At 31.6% G+C, this 18,420-nt stretch overlaps 2 protein-coding genes across 3 annotated transcripts; both read right to left on the bottom strand.

The window, feature by feature from the left end:
- Nucleotides 1-1,494: 1,494 nt before the first annotated feature.
- Nucleotides 1,495-11,364, bottom strand: LOC137823850 (casein kinase 1-like protein HD16). Its single transcript, XM_068629142.2, has 16 exons — nucleotides 10,803-11,364; nucleotides 10,582-10,710; nucleotides 10,414-10,487; nucleotides 10,222-10,291; nucleotides 10,081-10,136; nucleotides 8,461-8,532; nucleotides 8,231-8,325; nucleotides 8,082-8,148; nucleotides 7,811-7,940; nucleotides 6,169-6,387; nucleotides 5,341-5,471; nucleotides 4,061-4,235; nucleotides 3,876-3,966; nucleotides 2,916-3,073; nucleotides 2,056-2,244; nucleotides 1,495-1,968 (listed from the first exon to the last, which is right to left on the bottom strand). Exons 1-16 carry the CDS (start codon nucleotides 11,112-11,114, stop codon nucleotides 1,909-1,911), a joined length of 2,028 nt encoding a protein of 675 aa, XP_068485243.1. The 5' UTR covers nucleotides 11,115-11,364; the 3' UTR covers nucleotides 1,495-1,908.
- Nucleotides 11,365-15,147: 3,783 nt separating this feature from the next.
- Nucleotides 15,148-18,089, bottom strand: LOC137823849 (transcription initiation factor TFIID subunit 10). 2 transcript variants are annotated; one of them, XM_068629139.2, is made up of 7 exons: nucleotides 17,978-18,089; nucleotides 17,756-17,884; nucleotides 17,620-17,684; nucleotides 17,337-17,399; nucleotides 16,362-16,419; nucleotides 16,231-16,281; nucleotides 15,148-15,516 (listed from the first exon to the last, which is right to left on the bottom strand). In XM_068629139.2, the coding sequence occupies exons 2-7, from the start codon at nucleotides 17,846-17,848 to the stop codon at nucleotides 15,436-15,438; spliced, it is 411 nt and encodes a 136-aa protein (XP_068485240.1). In that variant the 5' UTR covers nucleotides 17,849-17,884; nucleotides 17,978-18,089; the 3' UTR covers nucleotides 15,148-15,435. The 2 variants fall into 2 exon arrangements, with proteins under 2 accessions (XP_068485240.1, XP_068485242.1); XM_068629141.2 differs by having other exon boundaries at nucleotides 17,988-18,084.
- Nucleotides 18,090-18,420: the final 331 nt, after the last annotated feature.

Raw genomic sequence — 18,420 nt, 5'->3', positions numbered from 1 at the left:
TTGTGACCTTCGAGCAATGGCAGAAAAGAAACAAATAAGAAAAACAAAAAAATAACAAAAAACAATGGTGAAAAAGAAGTAGAGAGCTCGAAACGAAGTTACTAGTGACACAAAAGAAGACAAAGCAGACTCGAAGAAGAAGCACCAGAGCAGAAAAACAAAAGAGGAAACGAAACGCTAGAGAAGACGAAGCGCTAGAGAAAACGAAACGTTAGAGAAAGAAAGTATGAAAGCTTAAGTAACGCGCTCTAAGTTAGGATAAAAAAAGAGTATAAGAGGACGACTATTTAGTATAGCCGCCTTCTTACACAAAGTGTTTTGTTGTAAGGAGACTATACCAAATAACCGTCCTCTTAGAGAAATTTAATGTTAAAAATTTGATCGTAAAAATGTATTAAATATAGTGTTGAAATAAATAAAAAAATTGCACTAGTGCTATATTATATATTTCTCTTATTTTAGTTTTTTTTATTTTAAAACTAAAAATATAATAAGATAACATTTTTATTTGATTGAATTTGATATACGTGGTTAAGGTAGAATTGGACAAGGATTTAAGTTTTATCATTTTCTAAATAATCAGCTTAGATGAATTGTCATACGTCTACTCAGAAAAACAATAAAATTCAATTTACTATGTATAATACTTATTTGTTTTAGTAAGTTATAAACTGATTTCATTATTTTTTTAAAACAATAATTTAACTTTATCTACTTTTTATATTCTTATATTAAAGTAATACTCCTTATATTTCAGTATATATATATATATATATATATATATATATATATATATATATTTTTTCAGTTCGTGCGAGTCTCCTTTTTGTGTGTACATAAAAATATAAAAGGATATTAATTTGTTTTATTGTTGTACCAACAAGCTTAGTTAAAATGTAATATAAAAATCACTAGCAATAATAAATCAAAATTGAGCACTATCATTATAAAACAATTCTACATATACTTGAAGTTATATATTCATTGGAAGAGTTACACGCAAGTTATAGGATAGTATTGATGAGAATTTTAAGTTGCTTAAAATTTGAAATTCTATAACTTTGTGTAATTAAATACTTTCTAAAATTTTAAATTTATTTTATTTTAAATTCTCTATCTAAATATATTTACCACAAAATCCTGAATATATTATATTAAAATGTTTTAACTAAAAAAATTAGAATAGAATAACAAGTCTTATGCAGAAAGGTCCCTAGTATCACTGTGATGCATGAAAGGATATTGAACAGTAAGTAGTAACTAGTAAAGAAAATGCAGTATATTTTATAACTACAGAAAGATAGAAAATAATGAAAGGAGGACTTTGCCATGGTTATTTTCACAAACATGGTCATGGAAATCCAAAAAATGAAAGGAAGAACAGGTTTGTTTGCTTCATGGATTCAACACCAGAAAAAAAAAAACATTTGTTGTAAAGATACACAGAAAATCATATGTATGGCATGCGTGAGGGAAATTATAACTATAGGACCCTTTTTATTCACAGGGAATAGCCATACAAAGTTTTATTAAGAGTGGAGGGAAACAATCTTGACAAAAAATTTGATAAAGCCATATACATATATTGGAGTAACATATAAAGCTAAGCTGTATACATTAACTGCCACATTCCCTACCCCAAGGAACTTGTAATAGATACAACAATTATCTGCCAAGTTATTACATGATTGGGCCATTAGAAAATGTATAATTTTACAGACAACAAAATACTAGATCCAACTTCCTAAATCTCTTTTGCCACTTCCCATTTATTTCGGAAAGAATGGACCTTTTGGAATGTAAAAAATACATTACAAAAAATCGCTCCCGGAACCAATAGGAGGTGGCGCAAAAGATTTGTGCGGTGCAGGATAAAATACTCGAAAATGCTTTCGCCTACAGAGCAAATCAGCATACTGTGCGTCCATAGCACAAACAAGCAAGGTAAAGGTTTTTTGACCATTTTTCCTGTACACAAACAGAACTCAAGTTAAAACATCAGTCTCGTTAACAACTTTACAAACAAAATCAACTACTTCATTCAACAACCATTACCTTAACATGTGTGCTTGGAAATTGGGATGTGCGCAGAGTTTCCTGGGTTTCATCACCTGGCCTGCGCCTAGGAATGCTCAGTATCAGAGCAGATTGATCCCATGTAGCAGCAGTTGCTGTAATCCTATAACCATTATCCCATCTTCTGTGGATTCCCTCACTAGGATAGAGAAAATCAAGTTCAATAACCTACATGGAGAAGATGGATGGTTACAGAACAAGTATTAGATCCAGTGACATTCAATAATTGCATTACAGACTATTTTAACCAAAAAAAGAAGCTGAGTTTTTATACAAAACCATTAGAGAAAAACAATGAATATATATGAGCAATATGCAACATAAATATCCAATTTCAGAAGAAAAATTCGAGCCAAACTCTAATAGAAAGAAAGCATGAATGCATTTCGGACCCAACATGAGATGAGTTATCATATTATATATTTCTTTACCCTCTAACTTAACCAGATAAAATGAACCAATTGAATTTTAGACATCAGTATCAAGCAATCTTGAGATGTTTAAATTGTCAAGGCGATTCTTATGGTTGCAGTTTGTCAACAAAGCTAAACATTAGAACTAATGAAAAAGGAAAATGTTAGCTAGCCAGAATTTTTTTGACAAAAACCAAAATAGTTCAATGAGAACACTAGCCCTTTGAATTTCCCAGCAGCTCTTGAAAATGGATAAATTTTTGTTAAAATTCTGTTAATTTTGGACAATTATTACTACTACCAAGAAAAAAGAATCTTAATGTACACAGGTTTATTCAATAATATACAAACATTCAGAAGGTAGAAAAACAACTATCAGAGAAAAACTTCGTAACATCATACAGAAGTACAATATAAACAACAAACCTGATCAGTGTATCCAGAATTTCGAGACATAACAACACCCCAGCGACTTCCAGCAGTGGCCATTGAGGTCACATGAAAACCTTCTCTCCACTTTTTGTTTATCCATTTGAATGGGAATGAATCACTTACTTTGTATGATTGTTGTGTATAGTGTGTGCCTGCGTAAGTTATACCACACATCACCAAAAATTAGATTTAGCAACAGCAGAGTGCTTGTAAGTAGAGATCTGCAGAAATTCAAAATCTTTGTCCACAGAACACACTAAGCAAAGCTCACCTAGAATGTAAAGACAGTCAATACTTAGAAATGTTGTTTATCCCCCTTCACAATGTAAGGCTACATTCTCTCTCTCTCACTCAAATTCGCAAATAAAGGAAAAGCATTACTACTAGCAGTAATTCAATTAGTTTACTACAGCTCTACTACAATTTGTAAATTGATAATTTAGCTGTACATACGGTATAAATATTATAGTAATGCTGATTCACTTATGTTCAGACACAGCAGTTCCCTTTCTTTCTCCCTCAACTTATTCACATCATATCAGCTACTAGCAGAAGCAAAGGAAACCATGTCCACAGTAACCTATCAGCTCTCACTTCTCACCAATAGCACTCCTCTTCCATTGGCTAAACATCCTCCGTCCCATCCTTTCTTATGCAAACCCCAACCATCCCTCCACCTCTTTCCAGAAACCCCAATCCAACCCAGACCCAAAACGAGACAACACAGTGTTCACTCCTTTCTCACAGTATTAAAACAGACAAACCCAAATGCATGCGTAGAAACAATATAGTCTCTTCACCAAACTAGTACAAAAATTCAGAACAGGTGGGAAAACTACGGTTAAGTTGAAATTAATCCAAAATACATCATAGTATTGAATAAGATACGCCATCTTTTTAAGGGGGTAATAAATAGTCTGTTATCAATCATTTATAAAAATTTAAAAAACAGACCTTTTGACATCACAACAAGAGAGCTCCCATTATTAGCTCCTGCAATAGAAGTAATGTAAAAGTTTTTTTCCCACTGCTCCATGATCCATTCCTGAAAAGAGAGTCGCATTGGCAAGATTCATCATATGAAAACAAATAACAAATTATAGGCATGTACTGATTTATATTATATCAAATAATTTCACCTTATGTAAGAAAAACGGTGACAACTTATAAACTTGACTGGAAAAACCAGTTCCAGCATCCATAATAAGAGCCCAGAGATTGGAACAAGAAGCCACACAACTAATAAGGAGGCCATCCGCAATCCCTCTCTCCACATGTTGTGCTAATCTTGCATCCGCTACATTGTAATGATACCTAATTACCACCAATTCAAAAGTCAAAAAGACAGTCATAACAAATGCTCGAGAGGTAAACACCATGGTTATCAAAATCACAAGTCAACTCGACAAGTTTATATTTCTACATCATATTATTCGAGTTTGGTTGGATCTTCATTTGGACACTGATTTTGTGGTCCACAGTCGCAGATGCTTATGAGTAGAGAAAAAACTCAATCTTGAAGAACCCATTGCATCATGTGTAATGAAGAGTAAATATGATCCGGGATTACATTCCAGAAAGGAGATTTCATGGCTACTACAATTATTTCACTTGACCTTAAATGTATCAACAGTGTCGTTGCATTAGGTTAAGCTGCACACGAGTCATTGGCAAGAAGGGAACTGGTGGGTCAGGTCACAACTAAGGTCCATGTGATTTTCTTTTAATATTTCTTGAGCCTTGACTTAATTATGGTCAGGTCATGATTACTTAGTATCTTATTCAAGTCCAATATAACATTGGGTCTGTTTAACAAAAAAGGTATGGATGAATTCTTTACTTGTTAACCAACAATTGCTACTAATTATATAATATAATAATAAAAAGAGTAAAAAATTAATAGTATTAACTATAAAATATTTAAAGCATAACATATATAATATTATAACCAAACAATTATAAACTAAATAAAGTATAATATATAATATAAAAATAAATAAGTATAATATACAATATAAAAATAAATAAAGTGTATTATATTATATAAAAATTAAAAAATAATAAATTAAATAATATAGTGACTTGTTCCTTCAAAATATGAAATAACATATTTAGTTCAACTACTAGGATTCAACTTACGTATAACAAAAAAAATCTCCAGTACAAAATGGTTCCAAAATACACTTAAAAAGAATCGGGCCAGTACCATTTAGACATAAATATATGCTACACTACGATATTAAACAAGAGAAATCTAATTAAAGGTTGAGACAATGTAAACAAAAGCAAATATTTTGTTTGACTTCAAAAACCTTCTTGTTACAATACTAATATCAGCAAAGTGCATAAGAAAAAAAAGTCTCAGATATCCAATTACTCAATTAAAGGAAGCCCCAACAAAAAGTGGCTGCAGCTATACCTTTGCTTCATTGGCTGTCTTGCATTGTAAACCGAAATCCATTGTGTAGCAGGAACCCCCAAACGGACCTTCTTTTTTGGCTGTGAATCATCTTCTTCCTCAATATTCAATCTACCCCTCTTCTGCCCAACCTGGTACATTTTGTTTGAGGGAACAAAAGGATCGCACCATGAACACATACAAAACTCATGATTATAAAAATAGTGCCAAAAGATAAGAGACCTCTACTGTATGTTAGTAGGACAGGCTGCACCACAAACAGGGTTGTCATATGTCCTACTATTAGCTGTACTACAGTTCTGTATATATGCCCAGTCCTACCACACACACAGGGTGAATGATACAATGTGTGTAGAATTTCCATTATCCTATGGAAATATTACAGTAGTTTAGAGTACCTTAGGTTATCTCTTTTATCTCATTTTGTTCCCTCATACCTAAAACCCTATAATTTCAACAAGAGATACTGGTACTTCAGCTCACGCACACTAGGCCAAGGGGCTGTTTACTAACAAGACTTGCATAGTGCAATGGCTGTCAGTGGGTAAAATTACTGAAACTTCAGCCCAGCCCATTAAGCCTTATAAGGTTTTCTAATAAAATTTGCTTGTGGCACACTCGATTACAATTGCACATTTAACATACATAATTAACCTAAGTAGAACATTTAGCTCAGTGAGTAAGAGAAAATTCTGTTTGTAAACAGGAAAAACTCTCAACTTGTTTTGATACAGTTTCCACTGACACACACACACGTGTACAAAAAATAATAGAAGAATGATCATTCAGGAAAACAGATACTCCAAAATCACACAGTAATGATTATACCTTTTGAGCACCTTCAGTGTTAATTGGCCTCAATGCAGGATTTGGTCCAAGCATACCATCAAACAAAGAAATTAACTTAGAATAGTTAGGTTCTTCATCAAATTTCATGTTCACTACAACCTCAAGGAACTGCCTAAAAGGAGCTGGGCAGAAACAGCATAGCATCTCAGGAGATGTTCCCATCTTCTTTTTGCAAACAAGGAAGGATTTGTTATCACCCTAAAAATAAGGAAAAATCAGATTAAAACAGTATATGAAGAAAAACTCAATCACCACTCTCCTTTCTAAAATAAGTGTTACAAAAGCATAATGAAAAATCCTAAATTCTATATATAAAAATACGGCAATATGAATTATTATGTTTTTAGTTGAACACCTTACCTAAACTCTTATTGAGTACAACCTCACAGATTAAGAAGTGCAGTTAAGTGCATTATATTTTACTAATCTCTTAATAATTTTCCAAAAATGTACTCGTAAAACACACACAAAAAAAATACTATGATGTAAGCAAAAGTCAGACATTAATCAAAGTTAAGGTATTTAGGAAAAGAATCACTAAATGAAATGAAGTAAAAATAGTTCAAATTTGCTTACATTTGACAACAAGAAAGTGTATTTTTTTGCTTATAAATGAGAACGGAGGTAGTAACATGTAACAGTTATTTTTTTAGCTTTTATAAATGAGGAGGAAATATGGTTAAATTACTTTTATACAAGTTATAAGCTGTTTTCATAAGCTGGAAAACTTATGGAAATAATATGATGAAAATAACATCTGAACACATGTTAAGTCACTTTGATAAGCTCTTCCATACAAGGTTATCAAATTGATATTCAAATCATGAATTGTCAACCTGAATTTTGAATCATGAAACGTAATTAGTACTGAATTTAATATTCAGAGAAAATGAAAAATAACTTAAAATATACCATACAGATAATTACATAGGTAGTGTTCAATGTAATATTTTAAAAAAATAGATAAAACAATTTCGCCAAAAGTCTAATAAAACAAAAGTATTGGTTATATTTGAGTTTATGAAGCATTTATTTTAGATGAATAGATACCAAGCAATGAAATAATCAAGTAGAGTGTAAGCATTGAATGAGAGGGTGACATATAAAATAGTGGAATAATCAAATACATTAAGTTCAGAAATGTTTCTTCAATTCCTTTTATTGAAGAATCTAAGGTTATGTTAGGAAGGAAGAGAAGTGGCTAAAAGAACACTAAAAATAGAAAATTACTGAAAACATTGAATTGCATGAGCTGTGCACGGATTCATTCATGCATTGTAAGAGTTTAAATAAGTTTGAGATTCATCATATGATACAAACCAATAGGTGGCCATATCACACTGAATCATTAATCATAGATTCTAGAACTCCGTACACACAAGTGTTTGTATAATAAAATAAACTCAAATACACTCTTTCAAAAAAGCACACACTAGATTATCCTTTTGTTGGGATCATATTTTATGAATACCGTGTCTCTCAAAACAAAAAACAGTTATTGAGGACTAGTTTAGGGAGAGCAGAGAATTGGAGAAACGTAATAAATATTTCCTTGCTATTGTAAATGGTAGATGTTTGGAACAAAATAAATTGCTAAAACAAAACTTATTTCACAATATACCTGATAACCTTGCCAAGGTAACCTGCCTTTATGAAGGAAAATGAGTGTATACGCAAGAGATTCAAGATCGTCCCTTCTACTAGCAGTTCTTCCCAAATGAGCATGAACACTAGCATATCGTACAGTCCCTCTACAAAAATTACAAATGTAAATCTGAAGCAGTTCAATAACCATGAACATGTAACAAAAACCGCTATAATAGAAAATGAGAAAAAAATAATATCAACCAATAGAATTCAAGAGAAAAAAAAATTGAAAGGAAATAGATAACCTAAACATATCAGGACGTTGATCATATTCAACATGCAGCCCACTGGAGGTGTCTCTCCACTTCGTAGCTGCAAAACATGTGCTAATAATAAGGTCAAAAAGGAAAGTGTAAATAAGGATGAAGTGTACCCTTGAATTGAACCTACTAACCTAATCCCAGGTCTACAAGATACAGTTTTTTTTCTTGTGGAGTAGACGGCTGACCTAGTAAAAAGTTCTCCGGTTTTACATCACCATGCACATAGCTATATTGAACAACAGGAACCAGAATATCATGTTTAAAAACCAATAATAAATATAACAAATCAAAACACTCATATTATGGCAAACAAATCAATAAGAAAAGGAATAATATAAAAAAAATTGATTTACCAACATACCCTCTAGAGTGCATCTTCTCCAAGATTGACAGGGACTCCACTGCAATGCAGGAAACCATTTCTGCAGACATCCTACACATTCAAAAGACAGCTGTGAACAGAACTTTAAGGAATAAGCAAGACTAAGTGACTCTAGAAAGGAAGGAAAAAGAGGGGTACAATGAAACGAACTGCTTCAATGATAATTATAAAAAAAATAATGCCCCCCTTTTTATTTTATCAAACCCAAAAAAACCCCAGCAACAAAAACAGAACTTCCCCCTTCTTTATTCCTTTCTCCTCGACCCCCTCTCCCCATTCTCATACTATTCTTCCACACTCTTCTCCCTCCATTGTTTCTGAACTTTTAAACTCCTCACACCTATGAGGAGGCATAGAAGTATGGGGAAGGTGATTTGATTAAAAAGTAACATTACCTTAACATCCCTCAAAAATCCTTATGTGGAGCTATTTGGGCTAAACTCATAACTCATATAGAGAAATTATTTTACGAAATAGATTAGAATGGGTTATGTGGGGATTGTTGAAAACTTTGATATTTAGATTTTTGTGGTTTCCTTAAAACACTACACCTTACAAATTGAGGATTTTTGTTTACCTCTTCGTTTCTTATTCTAGGTGTTTAGATTTATTGGAAAATATTGTGGTTGCTCCTCCTAACACCATTGGAAGGGATTGATTTGGTTCCCCATATCAGTGAATAGCTAAACCACCTAGTGACATTTTATTGGTATTTCTGGGAGAAGTAATAAATTCCAAAATAGTAGGTTCTCTTTAAGATTATGATTTCTAGCTTGAGAAAACAAGTATAATAATAATTTTTACCCTGTTTTGGCCTTAATTGTTTTTCTCGTGGTTTTTAAACAGAATAATGTGTGCTAAATGTGGATTTCAACTTTTCAAAGTGGGCTTTATGATATGACTACCCATAATTCCAATAATAACTGGTTTTGCAACCTATGGGTTGAATACTAATAATTCTTATAAGTGTCATTTGCTGTGATAGCGAGAGACTCAATAGGACTTCTGGTAACTCCCTTTGTTTGTTTTCCATTTGTGTCTCTGTATACTATTTACTCAAAGATTGGCCAAGATAAGTTAATCTGCTGATTGCAGTTCAAGGATGGGTCATGACATAAAAAGAGTGGCACAGTAAGAAGTACTGTAATACAGATGCCATAAATACATAATAGAAGGTAAAAAATATGCATCATATTATCATATATATCATTAATAAATATAGTGGATTAAAAGTTAAATTCAGTAAGTATTAAATTAAATAGTCATTTATATAAAAGCAAAAAGGGAATCAAATTTAGCTCAAGACAAACAATTTTTTGGAGAAGAGAAAACCAAAAGATGAAACCACAATGAATTTAATGCAACATACCATCAACAACTATTGCAACTCCAACTTCTTTTTGTCCATTCCATTAGTACATTTATTTAATATTTAGTTACATATGCATGTGGAAGAAAATGAAGCTAAAAAAGGAGTCACCTCCCTTCCACGTAAAAACTTTATAATAAACACACAAGAAGAATTATACGAGTTTTGTTAAAGCACGAGAACAATAAACAACACAGCAGATATAATAAATGAGGTTAGCTTATACTCACGCCTGACTTGAGGAATTCCAAACATCCCACAAGCTGGGACCAAGCATGTCCATAACCTGCATACATAGCCCCCCCCAAAAAAAGGTTAAGTAGTTAAGTTGGCGATGAAAATATGAAATGGCTGTTGTGTAGTGCACACACCATTACGTAATATTCTCCTTGCCTCCCCTTATAGTGTACTTTAGGTATTCCATGACTGCCACCAAGGGTGCTTTTCACATAAACCATTAAAAGGTCAAATCCCAGGCCAATTTAATTCAACGCAAACCTTATAAATAATCGAAAGCAATTGACAACATATACTTATGACATAATAATAAACAGAACACCTACTTGTACACTTGCCACTCGTAAGGGGGGCCATAGTTACAGCCTTTGCTGTTCCTATGCTCAAATTTCAAAGCCACCTGAAACACGAAACATAACAAACATTCAATCAACTTAAAACCATACAGTATTCTTTCATGTATACAACAGCGAGATAACAGGGGAAGCTCTTACCTCAGTGGCACCAGGACCAGCGGTACGATCGTTACCACCGGTTACTCGCCGGCCAACAAAAACCTGTCCAAATCCTCCTTTGCCGAGTTTCCTATCCACTTTGTAGACAGGCGACCCTCCTACTTGAACCTGCGGAGTGAAAACAAGTATTATAAGTATCAATATATCAACATCACTGAACAATGATCAAACAATTGAGTAATTCAAAGGTAACAGAATACCCTATCAGGGAAAGGAGCTGGGTTAGCATCATCTTCTGGCGCAGCACCCTTGTTTGCACTCAGCCCACCACTCTCATCCGCCATCGCGCCGCCTTCAACTTCCTTCTTCGTATGATCGGATATAACAATGACCGGCTTCTCCTCTTCTGATTGCTTCGCCGCCAAACGAGTCCTCGGCCTCTCCGCCGCCGCCGCTTCCCTGGCAACTGCAGCGCGAGTCTTGACGTATCTCCCCCCCGAAGACGGTGGTTCCGAGCTTCTACGACCAACCGGAGCACGACGTCGTCGCGGTCCACTACGAAGCTCCGGCATTCTCCAAACCCATGCAATCGATTCGCAACGCTAAGATCATTATATGGTCATGAAAACTGCGACTTCGTATTCATAGATGGAATTGTTGCAAAGCAAAAGCAGAGCGAGGAGAAGAAATGGATGGAGGATTAGGGTTAGGGTTCGGTGGTGGATGAGGAAAGTATAGCATACAAGATTAAGATGAAAAGGGAAAAGGGGAAAAAGGAGTACAAAATTCCAGCACTCGTAAAATAAAATAAAGATTTAAGGCAGAAAAAAAAAAAATATATATATATATATATATACCAAAAATAAATATTTATTTCGCTCTTTTAAATTTATTGATTCATACCTCAAAAGATTCACGCTATTTACCACACATTCACATAAATTCATTATTAACTCATTCTTCATTTCATTCATAAATCTAATTCCATTCTCCATTTTATATATTTTCTAAATAGAATATATTAACTTTTATGTGACTTTTTATTATATAGAAATATATCATTTTTATATTATAAATTAATTAGAATTATTTTTTTGTTATTAATATCACAACATCAAATATAGTCCCTTTTTAAATATGGATACAGAGTTATAAATAATACATATATGTTTGAAAGAATAAAATATATTACATAAATTTCTATTTAAACACTAACTAAATTTCTTCCAATCACTATTTTATTTCACAAACTCCTCAATCTTCCTCTTCATTCATTACAATATAAAAAAATAATGTGAAAATTATAGTATTTTATCCACTTTTATCGGCCTCTCACATATGTTCAAAACTAATAATAGATAAAAAAAAAAGTCTAAAATATTCTTATAATTTTTTAATTAATAATTAAGATCATAGCAGACAAATTTCAAGTGTTTTAGTATGCAAAAATATACAAATTTATAAAATCATTTTCTTTCTCAAAGTTTATATTTTGTGTGAAGTTAAATATTTTTAATAGATTTGATAAAAAATTGGCAAATCAGTCAAACTTGCTAACATATAGCGGATTTGTGGAGTTTTTTTTATTTAATTGAAAACATCATTGTTTTATGATGTTTTGAATGCGAAAATAAGTTCATTAATTAAGGTTGTTTGCATTATTGCTTGTAGAAAGGCATGTAGAGTTGTTATTGTCATCATCCTTGAATTCATTGCTCTAGTAATATTTGTTTTTCTTTTATTTTCTCCTCGTGAATAATATTTATGACTCCTATCTTTTACTCTTCCATGCACAATCTCTTTTTGTGGTGATATATATAAAGAGTTCTTTGGGTTGAGATTGAATAAGTAAGTGAAATATTAGGTGACGACATAAGTATTAACAATAATGGTAGAAGAGAAAAATTTAGCTATTACTAAAAGAGTTATGAGTGAAGTGTTAATTAGATGATCTCACCTCCGTTAATCTCTTTAAAACTAGTTTTGATAATAACAAGCATTAATTGAAACTAGTCTTATACACGAACCTTCTAATTGAGTGTTTCATGCTAGTTCTCCCTTTGTATAAATTTAGTATAAACATCTATGTCATAGTTATTTATCTAATAATATAGATTAAATTATATGCTCACTAAAATAATATTTAATTTTACTAGTTCTCTAATAATTTCAGTGCATTATATTTTAAAGATATATTATTTGCATAACATGAAAAAAGGGATTTTGTATGAAAGGAGAACAAAATTATTGTTCATTACCAAAATGGGATTGGTTTTGAAAAAATTACAAGAATGGATAAGTCGTGTCACCATGACACGACTTCGATGTAAATAAGTTGTGTTAAGGTGAGACGAATTTTGTCATGACAAAGTGAAATCTTGCTAAGGTGGTACGATTTTAGTGTTGAGGACAAAGTTGTGTGAACCTAGCACGATTTTGATTAGACATTTTTTTGTTAAGTAAAGTCCTATCATTTAGTATAAGAAAGTATGAATTGAAACCTTAATACAACTTCAATCTAGATATTTGTAAGTGAAGTAAGTATGAATTGAAACCTTAATACAACTTCAATCTAGATACTTGTAAGTGAAGTTGTGTCACCTTAACACAAATTTTATGAAATTGGTTTGAACTTAAGTAATATCATCCTTACACCACTTATTTTATAACAATTTTTTAGGTTAATACGTGTTTTAAATTTTAAACATTAATATATTGGTTCAAAATTACAAATATAAAAAGATTATTATATAAAAGATTTAAATATGAATTTATATGCAAACAATAATATTTACTTAATTATTTAATAAAGTTTAAATTAATTAAATTTTTGTATTGAAGGTGATGTCATTTTTTGTTTTGGTTATTTGATAAATAAAATTTAAGTAGAAAAAAATGTTGGTTGATTTTGTATTTTCACATTTGGTATAACAAATTTTCTAAAAAAAACAGGTCATTGTAAAAGAAAAAATATCATTGTGCATTTGGAAATAATAGGGGTAAACTCTAATGTTTTATAAATCTTAACAAGAGATTCATTAATTAGACAAAACAATAAAAATTATTACAAAATATAATAACATGGAGAATTTGCAAAGGGTGATCATCTTATTTATCTTTGAGGTTTTTGTCAATGATGATTGTTAGACGAGAATGATTTTTAGATGAAGGTGGAGGTGGATCATCATTGATATTTTCATCATCATCGTTATCGACTTGATTATCAGGTCATGACGAGGACATTGTGGGTCGATAGTAGTTCATGTATGATGTCATATTATATGTGGAATGATGGTTGATGTTGAAGTTTCAAACATATTTAGTGGACTCGCAAAAACTATGACCGAAAAAATTCAATGTTTGACGTCCAATACATGACCATTCACAAACTTCAACGTTATCTTTTAACATACACATTTAGATGATGGTGTGATATTGGAGAGTTTGCCGACACGTAAATATTTTTTGTTATTTTTGTCATTAACAGCTAACAAATCTGTGGCCCATTCTACAATATTTTAAAGGCTTAAATGGTTAAATTTATTCTAGTTCGAAATGAAAATTATTGATCTACCTACACCAGACAAAATTTCATACCTAATCCCATGATACGTCGACATGAATCCGAAAGACTGAACAATCAACATATCCATAACAAAATGGATGATCTAAGTCGTAATAGGCTTAAAAAAAATGTTCATATTGTATGATGAAAAGTCACAATAAGAGCAACTCTACAAACAAGCTTCATACAAAAATGCAATAACTTTCATTATTAATTTCATAATTTTTTTACCTGTATATATTTATGCCTTCATTTTTTTTTATTACAAACAACAAACATTCCTTCATAAAACTAAGAACTTAATTTTTATGTTACCATGATCATTCTTCATAACAATTTTGTAAACACATTTTTATTACCATTATAGTTTTTTTAAAATTATCTTTGCATACAATTATAAAAGTTTTTCATACAAAATTTAGATACCATTTATATATAATAATATTATTATTTACAAACTATATATTAATATTTTTGAAACCAAATATACAAATCTAATTTTTTTATTTATCAAATAAAAAAATCAAAATATTACATTGCTGACCGACCATGAATACACAATTTTAATTAATTTAAACAATACTAAAATAATTATTTAAATATTATTATTTACATAAAGTAATATTATATATTAATATTATTTTTAATTATTTTAAACAATACTAAAATAATTAATGAAATATTAATATTTACATAAAATAATATCATATATATTAATATTTATGGTTTAATACTCGTATGAAGTAAAAAATTACTTACAAATTCAGTTCAAAATTGATTATACAAAAATATTGTTAAGGTGACATAACTTCAGTTCAAACATATTACACTAAAATCATACAACTTAAAAACAACTTTACTTAACAAAAAAATTGACTAAGCAAGATCATGATAGGTTAACATAACTTTGTTCTTAACACTAGAATCATGTAACTTTGATATGACTTCACTTTAACATGACAAAAAATGTGTCACATTTACACGATTTTAAGAAGTCATACAGAATCAAGGGGAGAAGTTGCTATAGCTTGAACATCATATCATGAAAATTGTTCCATTAGCTATGTCATTCCAACAAAACATATTTGAAAACTAGTTAAAAACATGGAATTAAACACAAATTCAAGCCAGCAAAATAACGTGTATCCAACTACATAAGATGGACACATTGCGCTATGACTTCAGTATACAGAACATAAAACTAGAGATAGAGAACTAGCAAACATATATATAAATAGAATATACTCAATTCAGCTTTGGTGTATAGATAAATAATTACTACACATGAAACTTTAGAAGCCTGAACACACAAATAAGCAAGACAATACTCATTCTTCTCGAGTAGCAGGATCCATTCCAGTAGAAGGGCTATCGGCAAAATATTCTTGATGCCTCAAATTCACGCCATACTGTTCATAAAAGATAATGAGTGGATTCAATGTAAAAGAATATTAACATAGCAAAATTAGCCAAAATGAACGGTATATTATCTTCTAAGCATACATCTCAATAAAACACATAATATTGATCAAAGAAAAAGCTAAAAACATGACTACACCACCGTCATGGGATGGAACGATTAGTTACAGTTTGTGTCTCTTGTGGCTCACAATGTGTCTGAGACTGACTGAAGAAACCCCACAAAAATTAAAAAAATGATGAAACTAGACCAGCTGGTCAGACAGGGCAGGAAGCATGGAATTAAAAACCATTGAACGGATTCAAACCAATTAAAGATAAGAAAATGAAAGTAGTGAAATATGTAATAGGCAATGACGGTGTTCAAAGCAGTGGAGATGACACTACTATTCTAATCCCAATTATCTTCTCTCAGAAGATGTTTAAATTGTCATAATTGGGTTAAGACCTTCTGCGCACTATTGAATATTAGACAAAATCACCATCTTCTATAAACATACAACAGAGCAACGAAAGATCTAGATAAGCCAACAAAGAAAAGGTTTAAAAGATGAGTGATGAGCTATCACAGACCTGTGTGGAAGAGAGTGAATTATTCATATTTATAGTCAGGTGTGGATATTACACAGTGAGAGTAAACATCCATAATACAATAATGGATTGCAATGACCCTACAACGAGGAGAAATAACAAACTATTCTTACCTCACGCAATGCTTTTGATAGGTCTTCCATTGTCAAAACTAAACGTTTATCCTGTTATAAATGATGAAATGTAAGCATACACATACACATAATGAATTGTATAGAGAAAAACAGTTATTAGCTGTCAAAACCTTTTGCTGCTTGTCCCTTTTGTCTTTTGGAATCGTTGCTTGTCTTGCTTTGCAGTGCCTACAGTTAACATGTAATCAACTCATCACCCAGTACACACACATAAAAGAAAGACAAGGCAGCTTAATGACTAATAACCATACACTTATAAATTAGCCAAAAACGAAGTAGCAATGCACTCGTGGATGAAAAAAGGAGAAATTTGTGGGATTCTATATTGGTAAAACTAAGAAAATCAATAACACGGACAAAAAAGGTATTCAAAAAAAGTTGGCCAGTTATATCCTATGAAGACATTGCACTTTGGTCTAAAATATAGGACACTAGGACTCTGCATAAATATGTGAGTAGAGAGTAACACGAAATCAAATGCAATAAAATATAAGCAACACGATAAAGGATCTAAGTTGATAATAAGTAATATTTTTATATCATCTATTCAACTTTACTTATAATGATGAGTCTAAAAAAGAATGTAGATTATTTACAATGAAAGTACTGTACTTCCTAGATGAATCATACCAAAAGTTAGTACAAGCTACGTCTAGGGGGGGTAAAATTTTCTCAACAACCTTAATATTAAGCTTTTTGATTCATATTTGTCCTCTCATTGTAGTTTCTACATACTGACACGGACACACCATAAGGAGAGATAAAATCACAAAAAAATTAAGTGCAAAGTGCAAAGAATTCCATTCATGCATGTGTATATGCATTTCCTATATAATACCTCAGACACACTCATTAAAGAAACAGGTGTTCAGACACTCCTCAACTCCTCTCACACGCATGGACTAACTTTCGCAAAAAGTTCAATACTTTTAGGAAACCAGAAATAAACTTCAACAGAAGAATATGTCTAAATTAAACTAACACATGAATAGGTAGTCGTGATGCAGTAATTCAAGGTTAAAAATAAATAAAATAAAAGCTAGAAGGCAAAGATTCAACCAAAAACACAAGTAAAACGAACATACTGAAGTGCATCTCCTGCAACTTCAGCAACAAACTTTTGAGTGGCAACAGCAACCAATCTAGTCCTGAAAAAAAATGATAAGTGTTTCCAGTCAAGCTCACAGTATACGAAGAAGAAACGCAAGGTCTAAGAATGGATTAAAAATAAATACAAGATGTTTCAATAACGTGTTTCCTAACAAAAAAAAAAAAACTTTGCCTAAATCGAATTCCATGAACCCTTATTCTGTGGGATAGAGCATAAAGAAAAATTGAGAGTGAATGGAGATAAGAGGAGGAACCCACAATCGAACATCAGGGCACTGAAAACCGCTCTTGGCCAAGTAATGCTCCACCAATTCATCAGGTATCTAAACAAAAAGGGCAGTGATTAAATTGTGCAAAGTGGGAAATTGGAAGAACAGAGATGAAAGAAAGTTACAGTGGGAGTGTAATCCATTAAGGAAGCGAGGAAATCAGAGAGAGCAGCGTCATCATCGCCTCTTCCTTCGCTCGATTGCGGATTCTGATTCATCCTTTTATCTTAGCGATCAATCGCTACTCAAAAAAGCTTCATAATTCATAAGAATCAACGTTATTGAGTTCAATAAATTAACACTCATGCATCAAACAAACACAGAATGAAGCGCTTCTCAATTCAAACCTCAACTCACACAGTTCTTCTTCTGCTCCTCCCTTTCTCTCTCTTCCTATATCTACAAAACAAAGCCCACGTTTTATTTCACGAAACAAAAAACCCAATACACCACTCTTTTGTTATATATGCACCCCTTTATTCTTTTATAGAAAAAACGACGTGCTTATCCTGAGTTTGGGTATTTTCTTGTTTGGTTGTTAAGATTTAATTAGTTAGGATTTTATCATTTATTTAATTAGTTAAAATTTTATTAGGATTTTATCATTTATTTAATTAGTTAGGATTTTACAATCTTTAGTACTATATAAATAGAGTATTGAACTATTATTTGAGATATGAATAGTATATGCACTTTGTTTCCTTTTCTCAATTCTCTATCATTGTTCTTGGTATAATCGGAAGCCACCTAAAGGTTTTCTTTGTCCAAAGTCTAATCGTTATTTGAAATC

The sequence above is a fragment of the Phaseolus vulgaris genome, chromosome 8, assembly GCF_051622355.1.
Source record: "Phaseolus vulgaris cultivar YP4 chromosome 8, ASM5162235v1, whole genome shotgun sequence".
Taxonomy (NCBI): domain Eukaryota; kingdom Viridiplantae; phylum Streptophyta; class Magnoliopsida; order Fabales; family Fabaceae; genus Phaseolus; species Phaseolus vulgaris.
This window is presented reverse-complemented; position numbering and strand designations above follow the sequence as displayed.

Bases quoted from the DNA above. Each gene is read 5' to 3' on its own strand.
- LOC137823849 (XM_068629139.2), bottom strand. From the start codon at position 17,848: ATGAATCAGAATCCGCAATCGAGCGAAGGAAGAGGCGATGATGACGCT. The intron at 17,685-17,755 runs GTAACTTTCTTT...CTTTTTGTTTAG, and splicing joins TAATGGATTACACTCCCACT to ATACCTGATGAATTGGTGGA. The intron at 16,282-16,361 runs GTTTTGACAGCT...CATTTATAACAG, and splicing joins AAAGGGACAAGCAGCAAAAG to GATAAACGTTTAGTTTTGAC.
- LOC137823850 (XM_068629142.2), bottom strand. From the start codon at position 11,114: ATGCCGGAGCTTCGTAGTGGACCGCGACGACGTCGTGCTCCGGTTGGT. The intron at 8,326-8,460 runs GTATGTTGGTAA...TGTTCAATATAG, and splicing joins GAGAAGATGCACTCTAGAGG to CTATGTGCATGGTGATGTAA. The intron at 2,245-2,915 runs GTTTGTTGTTTA...TTCTCCATGTAG, and splicing joins ATTCTGGATACACTGATCAG to GTTATTGAACTTGATTTTCT.